Source organism: Helianthus annuus, chromosome 9 (assembly GCF_002127325.2).
Source record: "Helianthus annuus cultivar XRQ/B chromosome 9, HanXRQr2.0-SUNRISE, whole genome shotgun sequence".
NCBI classification, from domain to species: Eukaryota; Viridiplantae; Streptophyta; class Magnoliopsida; order Asterales; family Asteraceae; genus Helianthus; species Helianthus annuus.
This window is the reverse complement of record NC_035441.2, coordinates 164,177,113-164,204,677: the sequence shown is the minus strand read 5'-3', so window position 1 is coordinate 164,204,677 and position 27,565 is coordinate 164,177,113. Positions and strand designations below refer to the sequence as shown.

At 36.6% G+C, this 27,565-nt stretch overlaps 2 protein-coding genes across 2 annotated transcripts; one reads left to right on the top strand and one right to left on the bottom strand.

The window, feature by feature from the left end:
- The first annotated feature begins 14,195 nt into the window (after positions 1-14,195).
- Positions 14,196-21,325, top strand: LOC110879318 (pumilio homolog 12). Its single transcript, XM_022127762.2, has 5 exons — positions 14,196-15,132; positions 15,213-15,375; positions 15,881-16,044; positions 20,654-20,912; positions 20,995-21,325. The coding sequence occupies exons 1-5, from the start codon at positions 14,288-14,290 to the stop codon at positions 21,112-21,114; spliced, it is 1,551 nt and encodes a 516-aa protein (XP_021983454.1). The 5' UTR covers positions 14,196-14,287; the 3' UTR covers positions 21,115-21,325.
- A 3,372-nt stretch (positions 21,326-24,697) lies between these two features.
- LOC110879319 (peamaclein) lies at positions 24,698-26,219 on the bottom strand. Its single transcript, XM_022127763.2, has 2 exons — positions 26,079-26,219; positions 24,698-25,070 (listed from the first exon to the last, which is right to left on the bottom strand). The coding sequence occupies exons 1-2, from the start codon at positions 26,164-26,166 to the stop codon at positions 24,886-24,888; spliced, it is 273 nt and encodes a 90-aa protein (XP_021983455.1). The 5' UTR covers positions 26,167-26,219; the 3' UTR covers positions 24,698-24,885.
- Between the last annotated feature and the right edge of the window lie 1,346 nt (positions 26,220-27,565).

Sequence of the window (27,565 nt, the reverse complement as noted above, 5' to 3'; positions counted from 1 at the left end):
AGGAAGTAAGGAGTTTGGAGGTGCTTGCGGTTAGAGAAGGAAAACCGACATGGACGTACCAAGTTGAAAGCTTACCGGAGAGCATTGATACTAAATTGAAGCCGTCTTTAATAGAGCCTCCGGAAGTGGAGTTGAAAGCATTGCCAAAGCATCTCAAGTATGCTTATGTCGGAGAAGGCAATACTCTCCCGGTTATCATTGCATCAAATTTAACTGCGGAGCAAGAGAAAAAGTTGATGGAAGTGTTGGTCATCAATCGGGCGGCGATTGGATGGACCATTGCGGATTTGAAGGGTATTAGTCCCTCGGTGGTGATGCACAAAATCATCACGGAAGAGAATGTGACTCCCGTTCGAGATGCACAAAGGCGGTTAAATCCGAACATGCGGGAGGTCGTGAAGAAAGAGGTGTTGAAGTGGCTTGATGCGGGTATCATTTACCCAATCTCAGATAGCCAATGGGTGAGCCCAACACAGACGGTTCCCAAGAAAGCCGGTATACAAGTCGTTAAAAATGACGCAGGTGAAGAGGTAGCTACCCGGCCGGTAACCGGGTGGCGAATTTGTATTGATTATAGGAAGTTGAATACTGCAACTTCCAAAGATCATTTTCCTTTACCTTTTATTGATCAAATAGTTGAGAAATTGTCGGGGCAAAAATTTTATTGCTTCTTAGATGGTTATTCCGGTTATAACCAAATTGCCATCCATCCGGAAGATCAATCAAAGACTACATTTACATGTCCCTACGGTACTTTCGCATTTAGGCGGATGCCGTTTGGATTATGTAATGCTCCCGCCACCTTCCAAAGGTGCATGATGAGTATCTTCTCCGATATGGTGGGAAAGTCTTTGGAAATCTTCATGGATGATTTCTCAATTTTTGGATCATCTTTTGAGACTTGTTTGGACCAACTAGATAAAGTGTTAAAGAGATGTGTTGAAACTAGTTTGGTTCTAAGTTGGGAAAAGAGCCATTTTATGGTTCAAGAGGGAATTGTGTTGGGGCACGTGGTGTCAAGTCGTGGGATAGAGGTTGATCGTGCTAAGGTACAAGTCATATCTACTTTACCATATCCCACGACTGTTAAAGGTGTTAGGTCGTTTTTAGGTCATGCGGGGTTTTATCGGCGGTTTATTAAGGGTTTTAGTGATATAACAAAGCCTTTATGTAATTTGTTGCTAAAAGACCAACCGTTTGATTTCAATGAAAATTGCCAAAATGCTTTTAACAATTTAAAAGAGAAGTTAGTGGAGGCCCCAATCTTGCAATCACCAAATTGGTCTTTACCTTTTGAGATTATGTGCGATGCAAGTGATTATGCGGTGGGGTCCGTGTTGGGACAACGGGTTGACAAGAAACCCGTTGCCATATACTACGCAAGTAAGACTCTTTCGGATGCACAATTGAACTACACAACCACCGAAAAAGAGTTATTTGCGGTGGTATATGCATTGGATAAATTTCAGTCTTATATATGGGGTAGTAAAGTGATTATTTACTCGGATCACACTGCATTTAGGTACCTCATGGAGAAGAAAGATGCGAAACCGAGATTAATCCGATGGGTGTTGTTGCTCCAAGAGTTTGATTTGAAGATACGGGACAAGAAGGGCATTGAGAATGTGGTAGCGGACCACTTGTCCCGGTTGATGGTAGAAGATGATCCGAGAGCCTTAGAAATCAATGAGTCTTTCCCAGATGAGCATATAATGAAATTAGATAAATTGCCATGGTATGCTAACATTGTCAATTATCTTGTTACAGGTGATATGCCGGCACATTGGGATAGACGGAAAAAGCAACACTTCATGTCCCAAATCAAATACTATCGGTTGGAAGAACCGCATTTGTGGAAGGAGTGTGCGGATCAAGTTATAAGGAGATGCATTGATGACGAAGAGATTCCGAGCGTGTTGCAGCATCTACACTCGTTTGCATGTGGTGGTCACTTTAGTGGTCACAAAACGGGTCACAAAGTGTTGAATAGTGGCCTTTATTGGCCTACTATTTTCAAAGATGCAAACGAGTTTGCCAAAAATTGCATCGAGTGCCAAAAATTAGGGGGTATCTCAAAAAGGGATGAGATGCCCATGCAACCAATCCTTGTAGTCGATGTTTTCGATGTATGGGGTATTGATTTCATGGGCCCATTCCCCAATTCCTATGGCAATTTGTATATCTTGGTGGCCGTTGACTATGTGTCAAAGTGGGTCGAAGCAATAGCCACCAAGACAAACGACCATTCCGTAGTATGTAATTTTGTCCAAACTAGTATTTTCTCAAGGTTTGGGATTCCTCGTGTCATTATAAGTGATGGAGGATCCCATTTTAAAAATTTTCGGTTTGGAAAACTTCTAAAGCGGTTTGGTGTTGACCATAGGATTGCCACCCCCTATCACCCGCAAACAAGCGGGCAAGTTGAGGTGTCGACTAGGCAAATCAAACAGATTTTGCAAAAGACCGTTCGGGCGGACCGTAAAGATTGGTCAATTAAATTGAACGATGCTTTATGGGCCTACCGAACGGCACATAAGACACCCATAGGCACTACACCTTACCGGTTGGTCTACGGTAAAAACTGCCATTTACCGGTTGAACTTGTGCACAAATCGTTATGGGCTATTAAAGAGGTTAATGTGCAATATGATGATGCAGGTAAGGAACGGAAGCTCAAGTTGTGTGAATTGGAGGAGCTAAGGGAGATGGCATATGAATACGCATCTCAATACAAGGACGGAATGAAGAGAGCGCATGATGCCAAGTTGAGGAAGAAAGAATTTGAAGTAGGTCAAAAGGTGTGGCTCTACAATTCAAAGCTCAAATTCTTTCCCGGAAAGCTCCGAAGCAAATGGATGGGACCCTATGTTGTCACTCGGGTCGGGCAATTGGGTGATGTTACTATCGAGGACCCAAAGGACGGGGTACGGCAAACGGTAAATGGTAATCGGCTAAAACCGTTTCTCGAGGGTAACGAGAAAGTGGATGCAAACAAGGAATCGGTAAGCTTTGTGGCAAGTTTCCCGATTTATGAAGTCGAATGAAAAGGACCGGTAACAATTCTTGTAAAGTTATGTACAATTATTTAATTGTTTGTGTGTTTTGAGGTTAATCGTTTCCATTTCCTACTAACCTTTGTAATTGTGTGAAGTCCGGACATCATAAACGGGTCTTGAAGACAAAAGGTATGTTTACAGACTTATTTGTGTGTATTAGGGACAATACACGACTTTTCGGGGGGTGGTAGGGCCGTTAACGATTTTCGCATTTCAAAATTTTAACTTATAAAAATTTACAAAAAGATGTTTTAATATTTTTTAGGATTTTTATATGTACATAATCCCTTAATAAAAGTTAATAAAAATTCTCTTTTCTTTAAAAAAAATAAAAATAAAAAAAATAAAAATAAAAAAATAAAAAAATAAAATAAAAAATTGCATTTAGGGGAACCGTCGCCGACGGTATACCCTGGCGTCGCCCACGGTCCCTTTAATTCACCGTAGCCACCATTTGTCCGTAGACAGCGAGTTAGGCCGTCGCCTGAGGTCCCAAATTCATTAACCGTCGCCGACGGACTCCTTCACCGTCGCCGACGGTGTCTCAATGTCTGGCCGACGCTGGTTCGTTTTTTGTGGCTCACATTTGTATCCAAACTCTTATTTGGTACTTAAACTTGACCCGAAATCTCTTTTGACCACATACTTGACCCGAAATCAACCCAATATCACTCCCAAATCAGATCTATACGTTTTCCTCTTTCTCTCTCTTGCATTCTAATCTTCCCCAATTCCTCTCTAGAACCCTAAATCTTCTCTTCTTCATTAATTCCTTAAATCTCAACCAAATCACTTGCTTCTTGAGCCTATCCTGAGTGATTTTCAGAGAGGAACAAAACCCCCATAACAAATTTCATTAATTCTTGCTCGATTGCAAGATTTCTGGACGCGTGTTTTAGGGTTCTGAAGAGTGTTCATCCAAGTTTCTTGTTTTACACTTTTCTTTAGTTCTTCTTGTCAATCTTCATCAAAGGTATGACTTTTCACTTAAATTATGCTTTAATTGCATATGTGTTGTTGATTTCTTCCGAAATTTTAAGCTTATTGTTTAAGAGTAGGTTGTTTATCACAATGTAGTATGTGTTAGTATGAATTTAAGGATGTTTGTTTGATTTGGATGGATTTGAGCATGTGTTAGTTTTAGTGGGGTAATTACACTAGAATTTTGGCATGATTGAACATAGTGGTAATGTTGAACATTGTTGAAACCATGATTTTCTTTTAAAAAATCTTAGGATTAAGCATGTTTAATTGATATAGATGTTAAAATGAGCAATTTTGAAAATCTGAAAACGCGACTTTACATCTAAATTTTGATTAACATTCAACATTACGTGTTATGCTCAAAGTTTGAGATTGATAGAAAATTTGGGGTATACTAATTGTTGTTATCTTTGTCTTGTGATTGTAGCCATGTTCCGAGGGGGAAAGAAAGCAAAGACTTCCGGTCAAGGTTCATCTTCGGGAGCCGGTTCGGGCTCCGGGGTATATCAAAGACGTTGGGAACAACTTAGTAACGTAGAAGAGGGTGATGGGCAACTTGAAAGACAAGATTGGAAGTGGGAAGAGGCTAAGAACAGTGGGTCGGCCTCGGCATGGAAGGAAGAGAAAACAAAGGCTCTTTCTAGATACAATAATAAGAGGTTGGAAGCCAAGATGTGGAAGATGAAAATGGTTATGGGCATTTCAAAACCCGTACCCGACAGGGCGGTTTGTTAACGTACGGTGGATGTTGAAGAGTTTAGGAAGATTGGTATAGTGCAAAGGTTTGAGAAACTTGGTTGGGAATGGGTGATTGACTGGTGTGATGACATCACCACTCGCGTATACTTGGGGGCAGTTTGTGAGTGGCTATCCACCCTTCGTTTTGAAAACTCTGATAGACCGGCTCATAGGTGGAAGTTGATTGGTAACATTAGAAAAGCTCAAATGGTCATGTCCTTCGAGCATATGAATGCTATTGCGAGGTTTGATTCACTTGGGGTCGATGCGTATGACTATTATGGGTATGATCAGTTTTTGGACAACAAGAAAAACGATGCGGACCCAGTGAGGCTTTTAGAGGATACATTACCCGGTTCTGGGGGTGCAGGTAATGCAAGGGCAGATTTGTCTCTGATGGGAAAGATATTGCAAGGTATCTCGTTGGAGAACATTATGGTACGGTTTGGAGACCGTGGAACGGTGAAGGCACCCGACTGTCGGGTTGTGCATGCATTGTTATATGGGACGCCTAAGCTCTCGTGGCGTCAAATTGTTATGATTAACACCTGGGACACACGGGAATCATTTAAGCGCAAAATGATTCCTTACGCAAGGTTGATCAGTGCCATGATTCTCCAACAAGATGCATTACCTCAAGACTCACTATGGGTATCCAAGCCCATTGATCAATTCAACTTCGCCTCTATGAGGCGACATTGGAACATAACCGTGAAAGCTTTTGGGCATTTGCACACGGTTGAAGATGAGCAAGGGGATAGTTATCGTTTCAACGACAAAGAGGGTGATGAAGAAGGTGATGAAGAAGGGGGCGATGAGGAGATGCCCGATGTTGAGGAGGACATTGATCCTTCCGGTCCACGGGGACCGAGGCGTAGGTACAGGAAGAAGCATAGGGAAATCTCTGCCAATGTGGCAGATTTTGTGAATCAAAGGCAAATACCGTCGTATCGGTTGTGGAACCGTGGGGATCAAGCGATCTATGACAATGTGTCGGCGGGTATTGGTGAAGCAAGAGAGTACCATGCTAGTCGGAAGGAATGGGAAGAGGCGCAAGGGGCGTACTCACAACAACAATGGGGTTTTCAATCATCTTTCCGCGAGAGGGTGGAAAAGCAGTTGGAGGAACAACAGCTGCAAAATGCGTTGCACCAATCACAAATGGAACGCATGATACAGCTGCAAGAAGAGGAAAGGGCCAGCAAACAAGCATGGGAGGAAGAGGATGCTAGGCGCCGGAATGCACAGGCAGAGTTGGACCAACGCCGATGGGGGGCGTTGGCTTTCTCCAACCAGATGGCGATTAATAATTTCAAGGTGCTCCATGACCAAGAACGCCATCAACGAGATTATCAAGTCGGGCTTCCTTATGCTGAACATTCGGGGTGGACCGATTACCCCAACCTTCCTCACCCGCAAGGGCCATCCGATCCAACCCCTCATTGGCCCGAAGCAGTCAGCTCGAGTTTTGTTCCGATGTCGTACCAACCGCCACCTCAACAAGAGTCAAGCCCGATGGATAACTATAGGGATATGTTTGAGGCCCTTACTGGTTATCCGTACCAGCCAAAGCCGCCCGTGAACCCGAATGAGAGATATCAGCGGTAGAGGCGAGGTACGTTTTTTGTTGTTGTTGTATATTATTACTTTGTTTTTGTTGTTTTTCATTTTGTTATTTAAATTATCGTCTAGTTAAATGAACTTTGTGGGTGTGTTCCCTATATAACCCTCACGAGACCTCTCGTCCTCCCAAGCTATTGGGGGGTTTAAAAGGGCTTGTTGCATAAGCTAAATGCAACCGTGATTCCTACGAAAGTGAGTTAGGTTTGTTGTTGTTGTAAAATTTTTTTTCCACAAAAATCAAAGTAAAATAATGCATGACTTGGTAATATGTTCATAAAAAGGGTAGAACTACGTACTAACAAATTTTGATGGTTGTGAGAAGCATGCTTCTACACAAGGATTAGAATTTGTAGGTACAACATGTTTGCGGGACAACCATTTTTATGAAGAGACGAAGGATATGAGCATCAAGCGATAAAAATCAAGTGCATGTGTTTCTTTTTACTTTGATTGGTAGTTTAGAATAAGTGGATTGTAATGTGTATTTTAATTTCCGGGGTGAAAAGTTGGGAAGGTTAGTCGTGTCACATCCCTTGTGCATTGCTAAAACTCTAGTTCTTACACATTGAGGACAATATGTACTTCAAGTGTGGGGATGGGGGAGTAGTAAAAAATTTTCGATTTTGACCCGTTCATTTAAACACTACACATTAAGGACAATGTTTACCTCGAGTGTGGGGATGGGGGAAAATTTCAAAAAATTTTCAAAATTGTCTTGTTTTCAAAGCAATCTCAAAAGCACAAGTAACCAAATCAACGAGGGATGTCACAACCCATTTGGTCGTTTGTCATGGTCAAGTTCAAATTAATAAGCATAACGGGTATTTAGCGGGTGGTATTTGGGAATAATTCGCCTAAGGAACTAGCAATGTATGCATATCACATATCATACCCTTATACGTGAGGTTTGAGCCACTTATATATCATAGATTCACATTTACATGTTTCTTTGTTTGAGTGGGCCATTAGTCGCGTATTGTAGAACTTGCAACTTTTGATACGTTTGAGACTATAGACCAAATACAAGCACGAGAATGATTAAGGCATTAGGTAAACCTTTTTCTCTTTAAACCATTTTTCTATCCTTACCCGAACAAACTCCTTAGTTGCCCATTTTTGAGCCTAAACCTTTCGTTTGACCACCCTATAGCCCATAAACCTGAAACCTTTTCTTTTTAAACTCGTGTGATGAACATTCGATTATAGGAGCTTAAGTTTGTATAGTTGTTATGATTCGTTCAAAAAAAATGTGAAAAAGAATTGAAAATTGTTGAAGAAAAACACAAAAAGAAGCGTTAGTAGTTGTCGAATAAAAGGGTAAAAGATTATTGCCCATAGTTGATGTTTATAGTTTACTTTTGTTTAGGATAGTCTTTTGTAATAAAAAAAAAATCGAATTTTTCATCACTTTAGCCACTTTAAAAATATCCTATTTCCTACCCTTCGCCTAGCCCCGTTACAACCCTTCAAAGACCTTTTGACTTGTGCTTAGTATTTGTGTTCGATAGTGGAGAATGATTGAGTTGCAAGCCTATGCGGGTACGTGTTCTAATCGGTTTTGAGCGATTAATTGTTGAAATGCTAATACATTATACATGTTAGCAAATTTTAAGCCGAGTGGAGAGCACATTGTGAGGGATATGCATGAGTTGTTAGTTTTACGGGCGGGTTAGTCTTGGATAACTATGAGTATATGTGATTATTCACTTAACCGGTAAATATGTGAAATTTGTAAAGAGTTTGAACTTTTGTATGACAATAGACCTTAACTCTGTCTCGGGAATGGGATGTGCATTTGTTGTTCAACCCACGCGAAAGTGAAAAACAGATTTGCTTGAGGACAAGCAAAAGACAAGTGTGGGGATGTGATGCGTGGTTGAAAACCGGCGTTCGTTAATGTTTAAGTTGATGTTTTTACTTGGCTTTTAATCTCGAATAGCCTACTTTTAATTAAATTTGTGTTTTGTAGGTTTAATGAAGTTTGAGGAGCTTTTCGAGAGCTTTACGGGTCACCGGATCGAAAACCGGAGCACTGGGATGCGAAACGGGTCAACCGGACTCAAGAAATGGACGAAACAGAAAACCCAACATCTGGGCACCGTCGCCGACGCCCATAGGGGCCGTCGCCGACGGTTTGCACATATGTCCGTCGCCCAGAATCGTCCGTAGACAGCAACATAGCCCGTCGGCTGAAAACGAAGAAGCAGGCACCGTCGCCGACGGGGCTTCAGGCCGTCGGCGACGGCTTCTAAATGTTGGCGACGCTGTTTTGTTCGTTTGGGGGTTTGGAACAATAAAAAATGGTTGGTGGGACATTATTTTGGGGGTTACACACTATTCTCAAGTTTGAACATCATCTGGGAGCCTAATCTCACCAACCATTCATCTCGAATTCCATCTATCACTACATCCAATCCGGAATCAAGGAATCATCATCACCATCTACACAATCAATCATTCATTCCACAAACCCTAATCTTTCCACCATCATCATCCATCACCAACCTTCATCATTCACCAATCATCCAATTAAGCTTCAAGATGACTCCATCCGCATTCCAAACCTCCGGTGATCAAGTTGCATCAACCATGAGCGGCTAATCATCTCGGTTTCACCCCGGTGTAGGTAGTTGTTAATTTTAGGGTTTCGAATTGTTCTTGTTTTAACTTAGTGACAATTTGTATTTGATTTTTGAAACTCTTGATAATAGTGTTACATTTGTTGCGAATTCGTGAATTGTCGAGCGATGTTAAATGTTATGACTTTACGAAACGGTGATATGTAATTGTGCATTATCATTGTTAGGATTTACTTGTGTTGATTACAAAGTGTCTTTTTGTCCGTTCTTCGGGGTGTTGATAGTTAGTAGCACCTAAGTCACGGTACACTAAATCCGTTAATCAAATGCATTTGAGTTGAAACTAAAACTTGTAGAAATCCTAGGTTAACAATTACCGAAACCGGGTGTGATTCCTTTTTATTATTATTGTTCTCGTATCCAAATTTCTTGCAATCGTTAAGTAGTAGTTGTTAATTAAGTAATTCAATTTCAGTAGTCCAAATTCACATATTTCTACTAAACAAAAAAATACAAAAATAGCTAGCAAGCTTCATAATTGTGACAAGTCTTTATAATTCAGTCAAATCCATACACAAACCACATACTCTTCGTGGATCGACCCCTTACTACCACTAACACATTGTTAAGGGTAATTTGGGCTTATAAATATTATCTTTGACCGGAGCGCGACACTCCGATCAGAGCTCATTTAATCCTGAAATACAAAAGGAAGACAAAAACACACTTTTTCCAACATTAGTACTAAAAAATGGTTAGTTTTATGTCACATTTGATATAATTTATATGTTGCATTTTGCGCATATCAAACTTGATAAAAACTGAGCCGTATTACTTTAATATATTATTGGTTTAGATTAGAAAGGTAAGTATATGTGTGTAAAAATAAACATTATATATTGACTATATTGTCATAAATTAACCAAATTCGTTATAAGATGTTCATATCATACCTCAAATCATACTAATATTACATTGCCAACAAATGAACTACAATGCAAATGTTGAATTTAAGTGCTTGTTTGATGCATATATGGAGTAGCTTGTGTGTTTGTCATATCATGTCGAAAAAAAAAAACTTTGTGAAATAATAGTAGACATCGGGTATTCTCCATATAACATTACTTTGACGAAATGATTATCGTTAACAAAGCCGGTTAAGATACATGTTCATGCAACATTTTAACTTTTGTTAATCTAATCTAATTTAACTATATAATAAAAGAAATCATTTTTGAGACATTTGTCATCATATTAGGTCATGTCTTATGAATAATTATTATTTTAGTTAATCTCTTCTAATTAATTATAGATAATCCTTCTACAAAATATTATTTAGTTTAATTATTACTTTTATATTTATCTATTTACTTCAAATTTAAACTTAGTTATCTAATTTGATGTTAGAGTAAATTGCGATTTTGGTCATTATGGTTATATCACTTTTATCATTTTAGCCCAAAAAGAAATTTTTTAACATCTGAGCCCTCAAAGTCTTTTTTTCTAACCCTTTTAAACCCCCAACGTCTTTTTTTTAACCCTTTTGGCCCCTGAAAGTGAATGGATGGGGTTAGTATTAGAGGCCAAAAAGGTTAGAAAAAAAAAACATTGGGGGCTCAGATGTTAAAAGATTCATTTATTTTATGATTTTCTCACCTCACTTCCAAACTTATCTTATATTAATTAAACAAATAAATGAATAATGAGCTAATATTAAATTTCATCCTACTTTAAATTTTGAATACCATTCTTCTATTTTTCTAATAAAATATTATTCTAAAATTTAAATTGTTAATTTAAGATATTTTAAATAAAACAAATTATTTATCACGAAACCAAACTTTGTCTTAATATATGAAATATTTTTATTTTCATTACTAAAAAATTATTATATAAATTTTATTACATAATTTATAAATCAATTTGTCGGAATTGGTACCAACATTTTATCACTCAAATAGATGCTAATTTGCTTCTTGAATAACATATATTCTTTTCAAGAACCATCTTCACAATCATCATATCCATCGCGTAATCGAGTATTATCCATTAGCATATTGAAATATATGACTTTTTTTATTATTGGTATATAAAATTAGATTTATTAAACCCGTGTAATACACGTGGTTTTTTAAAGATATACCTTTTTTATTATTTACTATATTGAATTACATTTATTCGACCCGTGTAATACATGAGATTTTTTAAGATATAACTTTTTTATTATTTGATATATAAAATTAGATTTATTTAATTCGTACACTACATGAGGTTTTTTTTAAGATATGTATTTTTTATTATTTAGTATGGAAAATTACATTTATTCAACCCGTGCAATACACATATTTTTAAAAATGTAATTTTTTTATTATTTGGTATATACAATTACATTTATTCAAACCGTGTAATAAATGAGGATTTTTAAAGATGTATTATTTTATTATTTGGTAAACAATATTACATTTATTCAACCCGTGTAATACACGTTGTTTTAAAGATATAACTTTTTTATTTGATATATAAAATTATATTTATTCAACCCGTAAATATGGTTCTTATAGATATAACTTTTTATTATTTAATGTATAAAGTTATATTTATTAAACTCGTGCAATAAAGGGGGTTTTAAAGATATATTGTTTTATTATTTAATATATAAAATTTATTTATTTGACCCGTATAATACATGGGGTTATAACCTAGTATGATTTAAAAATTGTTATATATAAAATTATAGAGCATTCAATACGAGTAGATTTTTAATTTACATATTAAAAGTTATAAAAGAAAAATAAATTTCAGTAATAAAAAATAAAATAATAAAAAACAGCGGTAAAGGTGAAAAAAGTGCAATGTAAACAATGGGGGTTTCACTTTTCACATTTCCCTATGGTTATGGTTTGTTATAAGAATGTGAAATGAAAAATAAAAATAAAATAAAACGATGAAGTGAAGTTAAATGATTTGTTTGTATATTAATTAATAATTTAAAAAAAAACTACACATATCCCAGCAACCATCTTAGCCTTCTTACTTCTAACACCTAGCACCCTCTAATCACGCCCAAGAGGGGCAATGTCCTACGCACACATACCTACCCTTTTTAAACGGCTTAAATTACACTAGCTTTGTCTTTGGCATGGCTCAAACTCTTAACGTCAAAGAGAGCAACACTTTAACTTCAATAACTTTGCCAATTAAACCCAACCGGCAACCCCCATATATTGGCACCACGCTCCCTTTGACATCCCACAAGAGTTGTTTCTCACCATGTGCTAAACAGTGGCGGAACTAGAACATTAATTCAGGGGTATCCCAAAAAAAAAAATTCACTGTGCAATCATACAATATAAAAAAAAACGACAATAAATAAATAAAGTAAAACAAATATCTAAAAGACATAGTTTAACAACGAAAAAAATAAAAGTATAAACATACAATGAGTTTTTTCCCAAACTACTGTTGGCGGAAACAGTATTTACCATTTTGGTGTTCCTTCAAAATTATTTACCAAAATGGTGTTTTTCTTCATTTTGTCTTTGCCTTTTCTTTTAATCAACATAAAAAAACTTAATAGTTTTTTTTTTTCTATTCAAAAGAATAACAATGTTGTTTCTTTCTTTTCCTTGTTAACTCTATTTATTTACATGAATAAAATTATTTCTTTCTTTTTCCTTGTCGACTCTCTGTTTATTTACATATTAATATCACCTTTTAAAAACTTAAACTTAAACATCTACAAAACAATAATTCTTTGTTTTCCAGAGTATATTTCTCATCCAGTGAATATAAATAATATTGTAATTACATTAGTAAGTCAAGAAAACAGTGAAATGACGTGGTAAAACTATGAAGTCTCATTACAATAAAGTCATCAAGTAATCATTTTTTTTTATCATATCACTAAGTTAATATTGAAGAATAAATTCATTGTTCAAAAGTTCAAAACCACGTATTTCTTGACTTCCTAAAAGTAATACAATTTGTAGTATAAGTTTCACTGCATTTTTTAGAATCAACCATTTTGATTTTAAAATTGTTTTTTCTTGCTATCTCAACCTAAGAATGTTAGCATAAGTTTCACTGAGGTTATTGTTTGATTAGTGTTTTTGTATGTTTCTTATTTCATTGTTTAAACTTCACTATATGATCTTCTAGTTTGTCTTTTACATGGGTTGGTTGATGAAAAATTTATAACGAGATGGAATAAGGTTATTATATCGATTTAATAGAAAAAAATTAATAAGTTTTTTATGTTGATTAAAAGAAAAAGGTAAATACAAAACAAATAAAACATTAATAGGTTGATTGAAAAAAAAAACATATTTAGTTGTTTGAAAATAAAAGCTATAATTACAAAATAAAAATACGGACATTGGATTGATTGAATAGAAAATTAATGAGTTTATTATGTTGGCTAAAAGAAAAGTAAATACAAAATACATGAAAACACCATTTTGGTAAATAGTTTTGAAGGAACACCAAAATGGTAAATACTTTTTCTACCAACACTTTTTTGGGAAAAAACTCAATATACAATCTTCAAAGGCTGGGCTATTATTTAGTTATTTGGGCTTATTATTTAGTTTCTAATTGGGCTTATTATTGATTTGTATCATCATCATCACCAGCTGGGCTTATTATTGGGTTGTAAATTTTTTTTTGAGGGGTGTCCTCGTAGTTGTTTAGAGGTGTCCTTTATATAAAAATCGAAAAAAATAAAAAAAATTTACACTACTAGTAAAAAGTTGAACCGTAACCCGGGTTACGCCTGGATATAAGCCAGGTCCGCCCCTGGTGCTAAACCAATACAAGGGTTAGTAATTCTGTTTCGTGTGTGAATCCTATATAACTTGAGAAAATGGTAATTTAACTAACTAGTAATTTCCCAATAATTTTCAAAACTTTATTATCATTTGACTGAGAGGGCTACAAGAGCCTACAGTAACAGTAGGTTACAGCTTTTAGGTAACAGACGCGGCGTATTGGACACACTTCACCCTCCAACATGAAGAATACTTTCTATATTTGCATGCATAAACGATACACCTCCTATTTTCTCTCTCTCTCTCGTACATATTTCCAAAATTCATAAATCCTAACACAATTACAATTCTTAATTTCTTTTCTTTTACAATAATTATAATTATAATAATTTCATAAACCATCTATAAAAACCCACATAATCTTCCTTCTTCGTATATGAAAACCCCAACAAACCCTCCCTATTTTCACTCGCTCAATCTCTCACATATCTTAAAACCCCTACAACAATAATAATAATAATTTCTTTCTTCCTTCCTTCCGATGAACAATCAAAGAAACACCCAAATGTATCAAACCCCACCGTCACCCGCGGCGAGATTAAACAATCTCCGGCAGCCGTCCCTCAATCTCCCATCATCACTCGACATTGATCAGACTCTATACGATTCTTTCTCCAACCTCAATCTCTCCGAAACCAACGATCACCACCACCACGTGTCCCTGCCGGAGACTCTTGATTACTCGTACGGCGGCGAGGGTTTCAATTTCATTAACCCCATTGTTCCCACTAACAGCAGGAGGAGGTTAGAAGATATTGTTAGGGCTTCAAACGGCGTTAACTATAATCAAAGGGTTTATTCCGGTGTGGCCCACTCCACCACTCGTACGGTGGACCCGTTTCTTCATCAGAGAGCATCTTCTTCTGGTCTTGACCCACGGTTTGACTTTGACTTTGACCCATGGTCTTACTTGCTCGCCAAGGAACGTTTATTCCATACACAACAACAACTACAACACCTCAATGCCGTAATTTCTGAAGAAAATAATAATATTAATAGTAATATTAATATTAATAATTTGCAAAACCACCAGTATTTGAGATTGGCGAGTTTGCATCAGTTAAGGGGAATGATTTGTTTTCTTGCAAAAGATCAACATGGGTGTCGGATCTTACAATCGAAATTTGAAGCTCCAACAAAAGAGGACGTTGAACTTGTGTTGTACGAGGTGGCGGGTTCAGTTGCTGATTTAATGAAAGATCAGTACGGAAATTATATAATGCAGAAGCTTGTTTGTGTGTGTAATGATGTGCAGAAAGGGTTGATTGTTCGTGAGTTGACTGAAAGATCGGTTGATGTAATTCTTGTTTGTATGAGTCCCTATGGGTATGTTTTGTTTTGTTTTGTTTTATAATTTGGTTTGTTTGTGTGTTTTGTGGGTAATGTTTGTGTTGGTGGTTTTGTAGGACACGAGCAGTTCAGAAGCTATTGGAGAATTTGAATTCGCGGGTTCAGATTATGATGGTGATCCGGGGGTTACACCGCGGTGCAGCCCAATTGGCGAACGATCCGAATGGTCACCACGTCCTGCAGTATTGTTTGATTCACTATGATTGTGATTTTAACCAGGTATTGTTTTGTTTTTGTGTCATCTTGTTATCTTGATTCTTTTATAATAATAATAATATGTGGTACTGTTTGTTTTTGTGTCAACTTGTTTTCTTGATTTTTCTACTATGCCTAGAATTTATTTCTTTACTGCAACCTAGTAGGATTGTTGTTAATGTGAATATATATAATAAGGGTGAAGAGAAAACATGATATTAAAAAGGGGTTGTAAACTTGTGAAAGATCTTTTCATGTGTTTTTAGATGTATACTTGATTGCAATTACATAAATTAGTACCTTCAAAGCTCTTCATGACTTTTGATTACATTGATCATGATACTTTTATGCGATTTGTCTCGTTTTAATTGTTTTCCATAGATATATAATTTTGTTAAATTTCTGTTGTTAACTAAGTTTATATATGTATATTTTTCGTTCATTTGTTCAATCTAGTTTCTTATTAAAGACATGGTGATTATTTGAGTATTTAAATAATAAAACTGACTTAGTATTTTGCATTTTGCAGCCGATTCTTGATCAGATAGCAAATAATTGTTTCAAAGTTGCAACAGATAGAAGTGGTTGTTGTGTCCTGCAGGCGTGTGTGGAACACTCGCGTGGTGAAGTGAGGAATCGCCTGCTTGCTGAGATCATGGCGAATGCGATCCCAATAGCCGAAGATCCTTTTGGGTATGCATTTTTAAACCCTTGTCTACAAGTTTCTAATTATAGGTGGCAATTTCGACCTTCGGGTTGTTCTTCATTAAAAAAGGCCAAATAAAGAAAGTATTTGTTAAAACTAAAAGGGTAACAAGTAACAGTCCCCAAATATTAACTCACACAACTTTCAAAATTGTTTTATTTGAAGATTACCTTAACATATGATCATGTTTATTAGACAAATAGTTAATTATGATTAGTTAGAGGGTGTAGATGTAAATATATTCCTTATATATTCCTGTAACCTATTCTGATTATACAACAATTGAATACAATACGTCTTTACCAAGTTTATCTTGGTATCAGAGCCAAGAATCCCTAACCCTAGCTGCCGACTTCCTTCTTCATCGGCTACAGCCGATCGCCCTCTTCTTCCACCCTAAATTGATCATCGGCAATCCTCAAACATGTCAACCGATATTATTGCCTTCACTCAAGTCGAGAAAACTGCACACAATTCTCACAAGTTCGGTTTCACATTGTCACCAACAAATTATGGCTTCTGGAAACTCATGATTCAACCGTTCCTCGTTACTAATGGCCTGTTCGGATACATTGATGGTTCAATTCCTTGCCCTCCATCTGTGATCGCAGCTTCTGGAAAAGAAAAAGAGGCACCTGTATCATCCACTGTGAACCCTAATTATGATGCATGGCTTGCAAACGATGCTCATGTACGTATGCTTCTTCTCTCTACAATCTCAGAGGCTGCTTTTCAACATGTACAAGGTACAACTTCACGTGACCTTTGGCTTTCCCTTGAACGTGCTTATGCCCCACACACCTCGTCTCGGGAATTTACGTTAAAAACACAATTGTTGAAGATTCAAATGAAAGGGGATGAATCCTCTGCTGCTTATTTGGCCAGAGCACATGAATATGCTACTGCTCTTGCCAATATCGGCCAGCCAATGCCGGAAAAGGATATTATCATGCTTGTTGTTGCAGGTCTTCGTGAAGAATACAATGGAGTCAAACAAAATCTCCTTGCTAGAGAATTTACAGCCGTCTTTTCAGAGCTTCCTGGTCTTCTTGCTGATCACGAGTTCCTGATTAAGAAACCCGTTCCTGATGTTTCTCCGGCTCAGGCTTTTACGGCTACTACAGCAGCCCAACCCTCTCCAGCATCAAATGACACTATTCAAGCTCTTCAACAGATTGCTGGACGTCTTGGTTTTCAGCTACAACCAACCACTGGTTTGTCTCCGGCTCCTACGCCACAGCCCTTTTACACAAACAGATCGGGTCCTAACAATCGGGGCCGCGGGGGTCGTGGTCGTGGAGGCCGGGGCGGCAACAATCGCTCACAGGTGAACAACAACCGCAATCAAGGTCAGTTTAGTTGGGCTTCAAATCAGAATACAGTTTATGGCACTTGCAACAGGTGTGGTATTGGTCACTTGCCATCTCAGTGTCCAAACCGGGATCCGTCTACCATCAGATCACGACAGCCTTCAGCTAACTATGCTGATTTTCGTTCCCAATCTGACACACCTGCTTGGCTCAATGACACAGGTTCCAACAATCATGTAGCACCAGACATGTCGGGTTTTGACTCAGCTACGCCTTACTTTGGTGAGGATAATCTGCACGTTGGTGACGGTAAATCTCTGCCCATTTTACACATTGGTTCAGCCAAAATTTTTTCACCCTCACGAACCTTTCATCTTAAAGATGTCCTTCATGTTCCAAAAATCAAACGGCACCTTCTTTCTGTTCAAAAATTTTGTCATGATAATAATGTTTATTTTGAATTTCACTCTACTTTCTTTGCTGTGAAGGACAAGTCTACACACACTACCCTCCTCACGGGTCCAAGTGACGGTGGTCTTTATACTATCCGGTTTCCCTCTGCTCAACCACTTCCCAGAGTTGCTTTCTCCACGTATCGGGCTTCGACAACCACATGGCATCAACGCCTTGGACATCCACATTCTCAACTGTTTAGTTCTATGCTTTCTAGCTTTCATTTACCTGTTTCAGACAAGAATTTTGACTTTAATTGTTCTTCTTGTTTAGTTGGAAAATCTTCCAAACTTCATTTGTTATCTTCGGATTATCACAGTTCTCATGTACTTGACTTAGTTTTTTGTGATGTTTGGGGGCCTTCGGGTGTTTCCTCTTTTGATGGTCATAACTATTTTCTCTTATGTGTTGATCATTTTTCCAAATACATGTGGTTGTTTCCTCTAAAACGGAAATCTGAGGTTTTCGAAACCTTTAAACGTTTTGTTACCATGGCCGAGAGACAATTTTCCTCCAAGGTAAAATCCGTACAAACAGATTGGGGAGGGGAGTTTCGTAATCTTTCCTCCTTCTTTGCCTCCATTGGCATCATTCATCGTCTCTCCTGTCCGCACACTAGCGAACAGAATGGGACAGTTGAGAGACGTCACCGCCATGTTGTTGAAACGGGGCTCACTCTCATGGCTCAAGCTCATGTTCCACAACGGTTTTGGCACTTTGCCTATGACACTGCCGTGTATCTCATTAACCGAATGCCCTCTCGCAATAACTCCAACATATCTCCTTTCGAGCACCTTTTTAAACATAAGCCTGATTTTTCCTTCCTTCGTGTCTTTGGCTGTTTGTGCTTTCCTTATCTTCGTCCATACAACCCACACAAGATGGATCTTCGATCCACTCCTTGTATCTTTCTTGGCTACAGCACCTCTCATCATGGGTATCGGTGCTTTGATCCCGAATCTGATCGTATTTATATTGCCCGTCATGTTCGATTCATTGAACATGTTTTTCCGTTTTCAAAACAAACTTCAAACACTTCCCCGGTACCCGACCCCACTCCCTATGTCTCGGCCTATCCTACACCCGATCTCTCTACAACTACACAACCTACCCCGCCACCACAATCATCCCCAACACTCAACTCACCACCACAACCTCCCGATTCTACACCACCGTCGTCCAATCAACCCACTTCTACACCACCTACACCACCACCGCCCCCACCACCACCACCACCACCACCGCCGCCTCCTGCCTACACTTACTCACGAAAGTCCACTCGCTCTTCCACCACCTCGGCCTTTGATCAATATTCTACAAACAAAGCTGCTCCTATCCCTCCATTATCTACTACTCCACCGCCACCTTCTTCCACCACCACTAGAACCCGTCCACCAAATCTTCGTTCCAACCCCAAGCAAACTAAGCCTTACAATGCCTCTTTCCACACCTCCACTGTCGAATCCGAACCTACTACTTTTACCGTCGCTAATGCAGACCCAAACTGGCGTAAGGCTATGGCTGAGGAGTACTCGTCTCTTGTGCGTCATGGTACTTGGACTCTTGTTCCTTATGATCCTCGTTCAAATGTTGTTGATTGCAAATGGGTCTACAGACTTAAAAAGGATCAACATGGTTGTGTTCAACGTCACAAGGCACGCCTTGTAGCCAAAGGTTTTCATCAGCAACATGGTATTGACTACACGGAAACGTTTAGTCCGGTGGTAAAGGCTACTACTATCCGTGTAGTTTTGTCTCTTGCGGTTCAACACAAATGGCCATTACGTCAACTTGACGTCCAGACCGCCTTCTTGTATGGTGATTTGAAAGAAACAGTGTACTTGAAACAACCACCGGGTTTCGTTGATCCACGCTATCCTAATCATGTGTGTCGGTTACGCAAGTCTCTATACGGTCTCAAGCAAGCTCCGAGGGCGTGGTTTCATAGATTATCCTCGGCTCTTTTGGCACTCGGGTTTAAAGGATCAAACACCGATCCTTCCTTATTTATTTATTGCGCCTCTGACACCGTCCTATATATGTTGGTCTACGTTGATGATATTATATTAACAGGAAACAAACCCGAGGCTATTGATCATGTGGTTCGACGTCTTGGCAGCACCTTTGACATTAAGGACATGGGGCCACTGTCTTATTTTTTGGGTATCTTGGTCACGCGTAAAGATGGTGATCTCCACCTCTCTCAACAGAATTATATAAAGGAACTGCTGGCTCGTGCAAATCTGTCTCACGCCAAACCAGTTTCCTGATATCTGTACTTTTCTTTTTGGGATTCCTGCATAAAATCTCATAGTGCTTTTCTTTCATCAATTCCTGCATAAAATCTCGTAGTGCTTTTCTTTCATCGGTCTTATTAATTGTACCTCTTGTCGGTCTCTAAAGTTTAGGTTATTTTCTAATCGGAAAAGTTATCATTTTTATACATACGTTGTCATAAGATACAAATCTACCATATTTATACATAAATTTAACTTTTCATATAAAACTTATCAATTTCGACGGCCATCCTTCGCATTCAAAATTTTGACATTTAAAAAGAGGACATTAGATATTAATCTAACATACTTATACAAAAATCTAACATTTTTATACAAGTATTATCAATTTTGACCGCCGCCCTTTTACATACATAAATACATGTATTATCAATATGGTATGTGTTTGGTGGGTCACGGTTCAAGTTGACTTCAAGTCTTGTTTCAGGCCAAAACCTTTTGGCCTGTTGCCCAACCCGCTCATCTTGCCATCTCAATATTTTTTCCTTATGTCATCTTGGTGTTGAAAGGCTAACTTTTCTCTCTATTTTGTGTAGCAACTATGTGCTGCAGCACATGGTGGGGTTACAGTCACCCGAGTTAACAGAAGTGCTAGTTAGCCAACTGCAAGGGAATTTCGCATATCTCTCGCAAAACAAATACGCGAGTAATGTCGTCGAGAAATGTTTGATTGAATCTGAGCCTGATATAGCAACCAAAATCATTCTTGAGTTGGTTAAAAGCCCAAATGCCCCATCCCTTCTTGTAGATCCCTATGGGAATTTTGTCATCCAGTCTGCACTAAAGGTTTCGAGGGTAAGTTATTTATTCTAAATATTATTAATATTATTTTTTATATGATATTCTAGTTAATTAACGGATTTTGTTCATTAATTAGGGGATTGCAAAGGAGTGCCTGCGCGAGCTGATATTAAGAAACGTCAATTCGATGCAGAGCAATCTTTATGGTAAAAAGATACTGGAAAAGGTTGAAAAGAAGAGAACCATATACAAGTAAAAGATTCAGAGTGCAAGAATTATGTGAATAGTGTTTTGTAATCTGGTCGTAAGCTTTTTGTTTGTTTTATATGTATTTGTTGTGGTTCTTATAGGGTGTAAATCTTGGTGTTTTGAGATTTTGGCTGACTGCAGAGATGATTATTTTAAGGATATATAAATATTGACCTATTAAGGAATATATTGCAATAATAATAATGAGATTGCTGGTACAAGTTTTTGGATTCTCATACATGGTATCAATCAATACATATCTGTTTTGAACAAATATATAAAAATGGTTGGTCTATGCCACAGATTGTTTTTATTTTCTTGTGGATACTGCACACACACACACGTACACACACATATTTCATGTGTGTACTTAAAGAAAATTCTTCTATGTCGTTCTATGTACTTTACATGCCTAATATTAACATGACACTTTTGATGCTAAATAATTAAAACAAGTTAACGCCAACCCACGCGTTGTGGCGGAATATTGATTTAAAAAGTCTTTAGTATCACATGTGAATATTCCTTTGTATAAGCAAAACATTGATTCCTAGCCTACATCGTTGGTCTAAATCAACATACACATTAGGCACAACCCCAATACATAATAATCAACATACATAATATTAGGAACAACCATAAACAATCAATTTGGTTTTAAGTTGAACAAAGATTGAGTTTCAAAAAAAGAGAATATGAATAGAATTTGGAGGAGATTAAAGGGTTTGTTGAGATAATAATATACCAATACGGGGAAATTAAGAGAAATGTTATAACAATTAATTTACATTAAGATTGAAAAGCTAAGTCCAACTATCATCGTGTATTACAACCACGCTATAATTTAGATACAATAGCACCAACCTCTAATTATAAATTCATCCAAATAAACTAACAAAATAAATTAAAAAACACACAATTTACTAATTGGAAACAATATTAGAAATGACATGGATCATTGCTTTGCTTATAATTGTTTAGAAAACACAAAGTTTACTAATGGAAAACAGTATTATAGAATTTAATATCATCCCACATTTCTCATATATGGTCATTGCTATATCCTAATGTTATATCATATATAATACTTAACAATTGACAATCATCCCGTGATTTCTCACCTCAACCTGAATCTCACTTCCTATCACTCTCTCTTGCTACATTCCCGCACCACCCCAAAGCGGCGGCTGAGCCATAGTCGCATAATAATCATAATCATTATTTATCGTCATCATCCACATCGACCCATGACTACAACATTAACACCGGAGCCCCAAAACTTGCTTCTTCTCCACCTTATCCTCCTTATCCTTCTCTTTTGAACCGCCCCCTTTCTTAAAAAAAACCCTGATCTTTATCAGACTTTTTCTATTCTTCAAACTTCCTAAAATAGCGTACACCTTTGTGTTGTTAATCGCTATCGAATCATCATTTCGACTTCCACCTCCCACAATTTTCCTTCAAAAACTCACTACCAAACTTCACCAAATCAATAATCTCAAACATCTAAACAAAACCTCAGGGTTTTGTTATGTTTTATAGGAACTTATGTGTGCCTGTGCAATATACACAATTATGTATTCTAATCAAACTGGTTTGCAATGGTGAATCGCTAATAAAAACCTAATTGGGTTGTTAAGATTTAAGAAACATATAAAAATAGTTAAAGAATTGCCATCAACTACCATGCAAAAGCAAGCACATGCAAGAAATATCTTTTGTATATTTCAAAATACGGAAAAAAAACTTTCAATCTACAGTTAAAAAACTAAAGTAAACTTCTTTTCTAAGTAAAGAGATTTGAATGAGTGAGTCAAATAGGCAGTAAAAATGTTTTGATACAAACACATAAAAACACTGAGTGATCAAAATAAATCATGAGATCTAATTAAAAAAAAACTTCATCAAGAAACACATCATCATGAACATAAGTATAATTGTAGTCTCATAAATAAATATTAGAACATCCTACCCAATCAATAACAATCCCCCACAAAACAGAAACTATAAATCATGTGTAGAATTGTATTAACCATATAAAAGCAAATAGAAACGAAGATTAGATCAATTTACACCCAATAAATAACGATCACCCATAAAGAATTAGAAACCATTTCGTTATGGAAACGTAAACGACATTAATATAAAATTAAATAGTGATGTAAGAAACTAACACACACTTGTAGAAATGACATCGATATGAAACGATCTGGATTATTTTACTGTTCGGGGCAGGTTTTGAGATTATTTAGGAAGGGTTTAGGGGATATTAAAGATGATGGCAATTTCAGTGTTCCGTATCGGTGGAAGTGATGGCAGTTATTAAAAATTACCCCCCATTTGATTTGAATTTATTGTGTCTTATTGATGAAGCAACGCGATGATCAGCCGGTGGTGATCGGATTTTGGAATATTGAAGAAGGGGTTGGGTTAAGAAGATGCGGACGTTTTCCTATTTAATAAAATTTGTTATGTAATATGGGAATATTCAGAATGTGGAAGGAATTGTGAGTTCCGTAACTTCTGTTGGTGAATGTAGAATAAACAAAGAAACGACACAAACCTTAGTATAAAAAAAATTGAAACGACACAACCCTTAGTATTAAAAAAAAAGAAACGACACAACTTAAGTTCATATTTCTATAAGAGTACAATATAGTAAAAAGTCATAACTTTTCATTCTAGAGAGGCACTAAAACAAATTAGTACGTATGTATGATTCCAAAGAGGCAACCTAAGTTGCTTTTTATATTAAGTAATGGGTATGTATGTGTGGTTTTTTAAAAGTCACAACTTTTCATTCTAGAGAGGCAACCCAAGTTGCTTTTTGTAGGGTTATATAATATATGAAACTTAGGGTTGAGATCCTGTACAAACAGTGCTAATTATAAGAACCGTAAGAACAGATCTGAACCATTGTTAATTTAAATCAAGGGTTGATATTGATTATAAATAAAACTCTTATAATTAAAAATTACTACTAACAAATTAGGGGTAATTTTGTAAAATTGCTAGTCATTTGACCATTTTCTATTAAATACAAATTCCACCAAGGTTTTTTAAACTAAAATAACTTTTATATACTTCATTATTTTTTTTAAAAATATATACCATAAAATCAAGTATTTTTTTATCTTTAATATGAGTACCATATTGCTATACCTTTTTGTATTTATAAAAGTGTTTTTTAAAAAAAGTTAACAAAAGGTGTTTTATATTTGTGCTAATAAGGTGCTGATTATGTGTTAATTACAAAATAATACAAACAAACACCAAAAGTAGATATAATCAGCACATCTGGTGTGCTGATAATGGAGAACGATTGAAGATGTTGTGCTAATGTCGTTTATGTTGATAATGGAGAACGATTCGAGGACGATGTGCTGATAATGAAGAACGATTAATGATGTTGTGCTAATTATATAGTGTTGTGCTGATTATATTTTTTGTAATTATTTTTAATTAGTTATAAATAAATATGGTCAAAAAGTCTAAATTACCCCTAAACTAATTTTTTATTGATGGACACTTGTCAATTATGTATTGGTTCTTATGGTTCTTACAAACTTAAGTGTTTGTATTTGATCCCATTCCATGAAACTTATTATGATAACAGACATATAAACGACGATGGTTTACATCAATATTTTCATAAATTACAATGGATTATAAATATTTTATTTCTCAACAACTTTTCATCTGAAGCAACTGATAAGTTTATTTATATATCATGATCAATATCTTACATAAAAATACGATAAACACCAAGGACGAGTTTTCATGGGCATTTGGGGCGGCCTTTAGAATTCTTTTTGTCCCTATAACATGGGCACTCGTCTTTGTTTCCATATGTCCCTGAAGGCACACAGTGACAATCTTTACAACATATCCCACAATATTTGAGACATCTATCCTGTCTTCCTGCCTTTGAACACCTCACCGCACACTTCGAGTCGCAAAAACCTATTACAATACCATATATAATCATGTTATCTATATTGTTACAGTAGAAACAAAACAAAAAATAAGATAAATAAGGTACAAGTTGTTAGGGGAAGGTTCAAATGAAAACCATTAGTTATTGTAAAAACTAGAAAACTAACTAAAACCCATTAAAAAGGAGGGGGAAGACTTTTAATGAAGGAGGGGTAAAATTGGAACAAAAAATATATAATTTTTCAAATATTTCCCATTTCTCCATACGTTATCATTTTAAAACAAAAATGGCACCATAAGATCACAAATTTTCTTATCTTTCATTTAAGTATATTCGAGCGTATTTTTTATGACATAAAAAAAGATTTACGGTGTCGTCTTATTTTCAATACTATTATTATAGTAGTGCACATGTGCAATATAACATGTACTACAATGTGCATTACATGCTTAAAATTAGTTTTTTGATTCTAGTTTAGCTTTTAGGGTTAGTTTTTTTTGGAGGTTTAGGATTAGGATTAGGTTTTTGGGTGTGTGGGGGGGGGGGGAGGGGGGTTTAGGTTTTTGGGGGGTGGGGGTGGGGGGGGGTTAGGTTTTTTTCGGGTTTATGTTTAGGGTTTAGTTTTAGGTTTTCGGGAGGGTGGGGGGTTTAGGTTTTGGGGGGGGGGGGGTTAGGCTTTTGGTGGGAGGGTGAATTTAGGTTTTTTTTTTGTGGGGGGGGGGGGTAGGGGGTTTAGGTTTTTGGGGGGTGTCGGTGGGAGATGGGTTAAGTGGTTTAGGCTTTTCGTATTAGTGCACATGTGCAGTACAACCAAAAAAATTTTTTTTTTTTTTTGAAATTTTTTTCCATATATAAAAAGTAGCGATTTTTCTAAAAAAAAAATTGTAAAAAAAAAAAAAAAAATTTTGTATGTTTTTTAGGTTTTTTTAGGCTTTTTTAGTTAGTTTTCGAGTTTTCACAATAAAAGTGGTTTTCATTTGAACCATCCCCCAAGTTGTTATTATGTTATAGATCAATATAGTAGAGGATCTTACTTGAACCAGCAGCTATGGTAGTTTGAAGGAGAGAAGAGCTCAAGAGTACAAGTGCCAGAAACACAAATGTTGCAACGGTTGGCTTCATTGTGAATTATGTTACAACTTAGAAGTCACAGAATGTTTGTGGGCGAGTTTCGTGGGAGAATGGGGATATATTTATAGGGGTGGAGAAGGTTGGTAAAATAATTTAGAATATTTACATAAATGATCCCTCCATAATTTCCAATCTTAATTTGGCCCTCTGTTTGTGTATGTTGATGTCATTGGTTAATCAAGGGTGTTATAGTTTGTGTATGTTCATGTCAATGTCATTGGATAATGAAGAAAGTTGTACAAAATGTGACTCGCGATAAATAAGAAGCAAAACCTGGTGGCGGATGCATTTTTTTTATAGTTAACTAGTTATAACAATCGTCGTCGCGTTGCGGCGAACTTTTTTTGTTAGTTAGTCTGTGTTTATATGTGTTTGAAATCACTACGAACGCGTTGGACACGGAATCGTTTACAAGAATAAAAAGAAAATGTATAAAAAAAACACTAAAAAATAACCGAAAGAAAATCAACTAAAAAAGTTGTATGGTGATGATGTTATTCGGTAGAAGCCCGTAGTCAGAGATGAGCAAATAGTAATGGGTACCGGTACCGAATTTCCTGACCTGAAAGATCCTAAGTACCAGTTCAATACTGACTTTTGGCGTTCCTAGTACCGGTTCGCTACAGGTTTTTACCTTCATATATCGATACCGTAACCGGTATTTTCGGTATCAGTTGGCACCGAGCTCATCCCTACCCTTGAAACTAAAAAAAAGTTGTATGATACCGTTGGTGTTCGTATGGTACTCGTGATCCCAGGGATGAGCAAATGCTACTGGGTAACAGTACCAAATTTCTCGAACTAAAAGATTATCAAACTCAATCCGGTACCAACTTTTGGCGTTTTATTTACCAGACTGGTGCTGGTTTGTACCTTCATGTACCGATAACGAACCGGTATTTTACCGATAACAAACCGGTATTTTTTATACAAGTACCGATTAACACCAAGCTTATCAGACTTAAAAAGTAAAGAGGATAACAATTATTATAATACTAAGATAATAAAACTATTAAAAATTATATTACAGTTTGTTTACATTCGTAAATTAATATATAGGAGAATTACATGAATTGTTGTGTTTGTTTAGTCAAAATTATGCCACTTTTTAGAGGCGGTTGTAATTTTCTATGAAAATTTGGAGTTGTGGTGGTTGAAGAATGAAGATGGATGTGAGTAATGTAAAGTCGTACCACATGTGACTTGCGATACATATGAAGCAAAATCTAGTTGCGGATGCATTATTTATATAGTTAATTATATAAATTCTTGAGTTTGTTTAGTCAAAATTATGCTACCGTGTTGAGGTTATCTTAATCTTTTAAGAAATTTTTGAATTGTGGTTGTTGAAGGTGGCCATGATAATTAATTGTGGATAAAAACACAGAAA

Bases quoted from the DNA above. Each gene is read 5' to 3' on its own strand.
- LOC110879319 (XM_022127763.2), bottom strand. From the start codon at position 26,166: ATGAAGCCAACCGTTGCAACATTTGTGTTTCTGGCACTTGTACTCTTG. The intron at 25,071-26,078 runs GTAAGATCCTCT...GTATTGTAATAG, and splicing joins TACCATAGCTGCTGGTTCAA to GTTTTTGCGACTCGAAGTGT.
- LOC110879318 (XM_022127762.2), top strand. From the start codon at position 14,288: ATGAACAATCAAAGAAACACCCAAATGTATCAAACCCCACCGTCACCC. The intron at 15,376-15,880 runs GTATTGTTTTGT...TGCATTTTGCAG, and splicing joins ATGATTGTGATTTTAACCAG to CCGATTCTTGATCAGATAGC. The intron at 16,045-20,653 runs GTATGCATTTTT...TATTTTGTGTAG, and splicing joins ATAGCCGAAGATCCTTTTGG to CAACTATGTGCTGCAGCACA.